A 6,000-nucleotide genomic window follows, 5' to 3' on the forward strand; every position below is an offset into this window, starting at 1 on the left:
CTCTCTGGATAATTCCCCACCACCTGGCACCTACCTTTGAAAAGCTTTGCTTCTGTCTTAAAATTAACATTCTCCCATTGTGGAGAGAAAAAATAAAAATTTGGTTTAAAACCGGATGGACAGAATTTTCTTCCAAGAAACAATTGTTGTGTTTATTAAAACACTTCAGTATGCTATTTTGTAGCATACTGTAGGTTTTCTTTTTTTTTATTTAAAAAAAGAGGCTCAGAATCTGATCAGGAAAACAGAATTGGAGGAGGAGGAAGGAATCTAAAATGTTCTGTATGTGTGCAGGTCATCTGAAACAGATCAAGGGGGTCCAGAAAGAGGGCTCGGTGTAGGTCAACCTCACCAAGGTCAGCCAAGAAGGCAGAAGGCTGGCACCTGAGAGAGATGGCTGGTAAGTCTTCCCACAGAGAACAATCACTTAAAATGTAAGAACAAAAATGAATTAAGAACAAGAATGAAAAATAATGTTAGTTGTTTGATGTGTTGGATCAGGGTGTGGCCAGGACTTTTTTGTTTGGCCCCCAACTTTCAGTTAAAGTCTAACCCCTCACGATTCATAGCACTGGCTCTTTTGAGAAGTGAACCAGGGTGGTGTCGGCATGAGGTTGGGAAGTGTGGGAAGGGATGGCACAGGGCGGAAGCAAGGCACATGAAAGGTCAGCAATTCAGTGGAAGAACCAGCAGGAACACAAAAGCCTCCCCTTCTATGTCAGCATTCCCACGTCCAAAAATCCTCCATCTTAGGAGAGACACAGGGTTTCCTCAGGACACAGCATGAAGGCACAGGCCATTTTTCTTTTAACATCCTAAAATACAGTGACTCCAGCACCATGGAGCCTGGAATTTCTGAAACTGCAGCCCATCTTTAGGAGTGTGGTCTCTCCTTCTAGTCCTTGTGAAAGACTCTCGGCACATTTTATTTCTTCCATTATACACTCTGAGAAAAGTCATTCCCTATGAAGAACTCCCCTTTACTTAGAAGAAAGAAAAGGCAATCTTTTTGCTTATCTCTTCCTGCCTAAGTGAAAGGAGCTAAGAGCTGAGAAAGATAAAGCATTTATTCCATCATTTTATTATTTCTCTAGAACAGTCTCTCCCAAATAGAATGTGTACCACTTACTGACTGCAAGAAGGTTCACCATTGAATGGAAAGAAAATATTAGAAATATTATGTGTAGTGTAATATTCATAATAGTAGTATACATAACATGTAACTAATAAATAAACACACATTGAGAGCATATGCCCATATTTTAACTTTTTATAGATGGAATGGAGTTTGGAGACTACTAATATAAAAATAAAAACCATTAATACTAAACAAGAAATTATTTCAAATGGATATTCATGAAGGCAAGTTTTAAACCAAAGTACTCGTTCATTATTTTAATGGGAAACAATCAATTATTTGCTCTACTTTGAACACAAAGAATTCTCACTGTCTGACTCTTAAATTGAATGTCGTATATTTGAAAACTCTCAACTAGCTCCAAAGTAGAAATTCATTTAAAGAATTGTTTTATATGCCCTCAACATCTTCTAAAAATTTTAGAGAAATAGGTTCCAATATAAAGCAAAATATATATGAAATACAAATGATCACTTTCAAGTGTCTTGTTTTCACTGTTGTTGTCAAATAAAATTATTACTAGTGAGAAAGCTACAAGCATATTTAGTTTGCAGTCAGTGGAATTTTTTATCAGTTGATGTCCCAGAAAGACAAACAGTGGAGCTGCAGTCCCACAAGGATACTTACTCAAGTCGGTTTGATAAGTGTTTGTATTTTTAATAAACATTACTTCTAGCTATAAAAATACAAGCTATGAATGTTAAAATTATCTTGACTACAATTTTTAATATTGCAAAAATATCTCAGAATTTTCAATGTGGTATTTTCCAAGTATAAATATAGTTCAATTATTATAGAGGGAACCAAGCCACATGTGGAAAATACTTGTACAATTACCACCAGTAAAAATTATTTTAACAATGATAAAAATGCTAATGGTAGCTAAGGCTTTCCACGTGCCTATTAGATGCCAGGCTCCGTTTTATGCACCCTTACACGTACTAACTTAGTGGTCTGAAACCGAGGCTGCCCATTATACCTGTCAGAATCACCAAGGGAAAATAACAAAGAAAATGATGCCTGGATTCCATCCCTGGAAGAGACTCTGACCCAGACGTGTTACAGTCAGTATTTAACTAATTATTAATAGGAAACGGGAACAAAGGGACTGAAGCACTGAGCTTAATACTGGGGAGCATAAGCCTGTTTGATCCACAAGGAAGCTACAGCTTCACACCCCAGGGAATCAATCAGGGCACTGCTCCACCAAGGGGATTAACACTCCTGCCTTCCTCTCTCCAGTACTGGATTGTTGGGGGGCTCAGGGAAGGTGCTGGACCACAGAGGCCTGTCAGCTGGCTAACCTAGTGCCCCACAATCCCTCCTGCAGCCAGCTCTCTGAGGCGTGGCCTGTACTTCTCCTTCACCCTTTATTTTACCAAGAAAGTTCATACAAATAATGCAGGTAGAGACAGCAAACAGGAACAGTTCCTTTTTTCAACTGATATTTCTCCTCCAGGGCAAATAGACTTAGTTCCGAAGCTACTTGCCAGCAGTTTTCTTTATTGCTCTTCTTGCCTACTGTAGCTCAAACAGAAACTGACAGAATACTCAGATGATTATTTTTTATAAAAGCAGGAGGACCAGGGAAGGGGGTAATGAAAAGTAAACCCAATTCTGTGTTATCACTTGGTTTATTCAGCTAGCAGTCACATGAATGACAACCTTGCATAAAGTTACCTGAATCTTGTCAGACCACAAAGCATTCTTTCTGCTGGGTCAGGCAGGCCAGAGGTGGTCTGTCTCAATGCCAAGGGCAAGAAATAAGGCAAGCAGAACTTACTGGTGGAGGGGGTGATGATGGCACCATATCTATTTAAAAAGGAGAAATACTATCCTCTGAAATGCAAGGGGCACAGGGTATGACCCAGGCAGTTATCAGCTAACATGAGACTCGGAGTGTAAAGTAGGCGGTTTAAACCAGTGACACGCAAGGATCAAGGCAGCAAAGAGGCAGAGTCACAAAGTGGCATCCAGACATTCCACACCACGTGAGGTCTCTGCCATGTCATCGCACTGTTCAAATGAAGCATCTGAGGGTGTGACGGGATCAAAGAACTTTAGCCAAGACGTGGAGCCAAGAGGACATTTACTGAGCACAGCCTGTTAGCCTCTGCGCTAGGGGCATTTCACGTGGTATCTCATGTGATCCCTGCAACAGTCCCGAAAGGGGAGGTATTATTATTCCCTACAGTATTCCAGTATAACTCAAGTATTAAGTGGGTAGCACGGATTTGAAATATGTATTTGCTTCTAAAACCTGTGTTCCTGTCACTCTGACACAGTCCCCTTAACTCCCTGTCTCTGCCCTGGCCTTCAAGTTTATCTGGGGCACACAGCCCCATAAGGGCACTTTTGAGCTACTGGCAGGCATGGTGGGGAGCACAAGCTCACTTTCGAGTGGGAATCAGGTTGTTCCCAGAGACTGTAAAGCTATGTGTAAAAGTTCATTTCTATGGAGTTTTTTCCCTCTCAAGTTCTGTTCCTTGGGTGGCTCCCACCATCTCCCCTCACGTCCCATGCAAATGGCAGTCATTGGCCACCTACTCTCGGAACAGTTCACCCAACCCAGGGAGGCTCCAGTCCATCTGACACATCTGTGTCCAAAAGTTTTTACTTCTGCTTCCAACAGCTGAGCAAGAGGCCCAGAAGGACATTTTTGTCTTTAGTCACTCCCTTTTGTTGCTATTCTCTAAAACTCTGTGAAGAGCAGGTCAAGGAAAGCCTCCTCATTCATTCAGCAAGACTTTGCCGAGTACCTAACACAAACGTGGAAATGTTTCTGATGCTGTGGTCATAGAGATCGTGAGAATTTAGCCCTTTCTTCCGATACCCTCAGGTTCTGCCCACACGGTCCGTTCTAACAGCCAGTAAGACACTAGACAAGCTCTAGAGCATGGCCTGAGACAGAGTCCTGAGATTCAGAGCAAGGACACCTGACTTCCTCCCTGGTGACTTCCTTCATGCAGAGCCAGGGCAGGAGCCCAATGCCAGCAGTCTGGCTCAGAACACTCAGAACACCCTGGCTCAGAGTCTTCACTCCCACTGCTCGGTGCTGTCCTCTAGAGAGTTTTCTCCTGGATGCTTTACTGTGATTTCCTCAGTTTACCTCTTGTGGAGAGCCAGATCCCTTCTCAAAAGGGCAAAATGACAAGAAAGGACTGTCAGGACAGTTCACACTCTGTAACTGGATAGAAATGGCTGCCATAAAAATGGATCAAAAGTGAGAGAGAGAAAAGTTTATTCAGGCAATGTTCTCAAGTGAATTTTTATTTTGCATTCAGTAAAAATTCCCCCTTCTCCTGAATTAAAAGCCCACTTAATGTGGGAGGGGCATGAGGCATATTGTCATTTCTTAGCAGTTGTCCAAGTTACAATGCACCTGTTACTGAAAACCTGGAGCAGGGTCAGAGCTTCAGAAGGGGAAGAGTGGGGGGGGGGGGGGGAGGGAGGGCAGGGCGGGAGGTGTAAGGTGAAACGTGGCTTGGCTTTCAGAATAGAATCACGTTTGTTCCCAATTCTCATCCATTTTTTTCACTGATTTTTAGCAACTTTGCAGTTCTCATACACAGTTATTAGAGGGTGTTTTTCTTTATGCCTTAAAGAGAGACAGTTTTAAAAAAAGCACCATCTGTTTCCCCAGCTTCCAATAAAAAGCTGATCAACTAAGTGTTTAGTTACTACTTATGTCATAGTAAAGACATGAAAAGAAATGTTCATCTAGTTTAAAATGAAACACATTTACCCCCACACAGTCTGAGAACCGAGAATTTTTATAGCTGGTAGCAGAGTAGCTCTAACAGCCAGTAAGAAACTACACAAACATTAGAAAACAAAAATTAAGCAAATATACACCCAAAGACAAATCAGAAAAAAAATGCCCAACTTCACAAGACAAAATGAACAGGTAGCTGAGGGCATTTCCAGGAAGATGTGAATTCACTTTAGTGGAATTACTTACCCACACAAGGAGAATCCCCATCTCCCGAGGGACAGTTCCGGGGCTGCAGTGCTGAGAGACTAACAAAACTGAATTTCAAAGCTACTGGCAACAGAATGACAAGGAAGAACAGCATGATCTTGACGGGCTTGCACTTTCAATAGAAAATAACTTGACTTTGGTGGAGCATAGCAAGGTGTGTGTGTCCGACCCCAGGCACGCTCACTGGACTTGGCCTGCAGCCCTGGGGCATTTTTTTCTGGGCTCTTTGCTGTCGCCCTCTACCTCCTTCTGCTTCAACTCAAGCCAGTGTCCAAATGCAACCTGAAAGGGACACTCTAGGAAAGATTTCTTTGTCTAAGTTTTTGGGAAACCAGTAAGAAATACCTGACATCCTTATGACACATTTCGCAATTTAACCTGCATACTCTGGAGGCTGACTTCACTGTGACAGACGGAGAGAGCAGCGGTAAAGGCTTGAGGGAGAGAAAAAAAAAAAGGAAAGAATTGGTGGAAAGTTCCAACCACGACCCTTGATGGAGCTGAAAGAAGAAATATGAAGATCCGATTCCTCCCCAAACACAGTTTCTCTTTTTGAAAAGTGGAATGACTCCCCTTTCCTTTTTAAAGCCCTTTTGGCTCCACCTCCTCTTCCTTTAGTGACACTTGAGTGAGCCTCTGTTTGCAAATGCGAATGCAGGCAATTCCACCCCACAGGAAAGCAGGGCCGGCTGCCAAAGAAGAGATAACTGGCTACTCACCATAAATATTCTGGGCAGAACCAGGGAGAGAGCAATTAGGGCGCCGTGGAGTTGCTCCTCGTGTTCTGCAGGTACCTGCTGAATGTTAGCCGTGTTTTAGTATCTTGAAGGATGGAGACAAAGTTAAACCATGATGTACAATCCGTGGTGAGCAACCCTGC

At 42.5% G+C, this 6,000-nt stretch overlaps 1 protein-coding gene across 7 annotated transcripts in view; it reads right to left on the reverse strand.

Moving 5' to 3' along the window:
- Positions 1-5,686, reverse strand: part of EGF (epidermal growth factor) — a 94,842-nt gene extending 89,156 nt beyond the window's left edge. For 5 of the 7 annotated variants that reach the window (XM_036025274.1, XM_036025286.1, XM_036025303.1 and 2 more), the window contains exon 1: positions 5,100-5,685. In XM_036025274.1, the coding sequence (XP_035881167.1) occupies positions 5,100-5,214 (115 nt within the window). In that variant the 5' untranslated portion in view covers positions 5,215-5,685. Of the gene's footprint in view, positions 1-5,099 lie in introns of all 7 variants that reach the window. The other 2 variants (XM_036025296.1, XM_036025300.1) reach the window with 1 other exon arrangement.
- Between the last annotated feature and the right edge of the window lie 314 nt (positions 5,687-6,000).

Source organism: Phyllostomus discolor, chromosome 1 (genome assembly GCF_004126475.2).
Source record: "Phyllostomus discolor isolate MPI-MPIP mPhyDis1 chromosome 1, mPhyDis1.pri.v3, whole genome shotgun sequence".
Taxonomy (NCBI): domain Eukaryota; kingdom Metazoa; phylum Chordata; class Mammalia; order Chiroptera; family Phyllostomidae; genus Phyllostomus; species Phyllostomus discolor.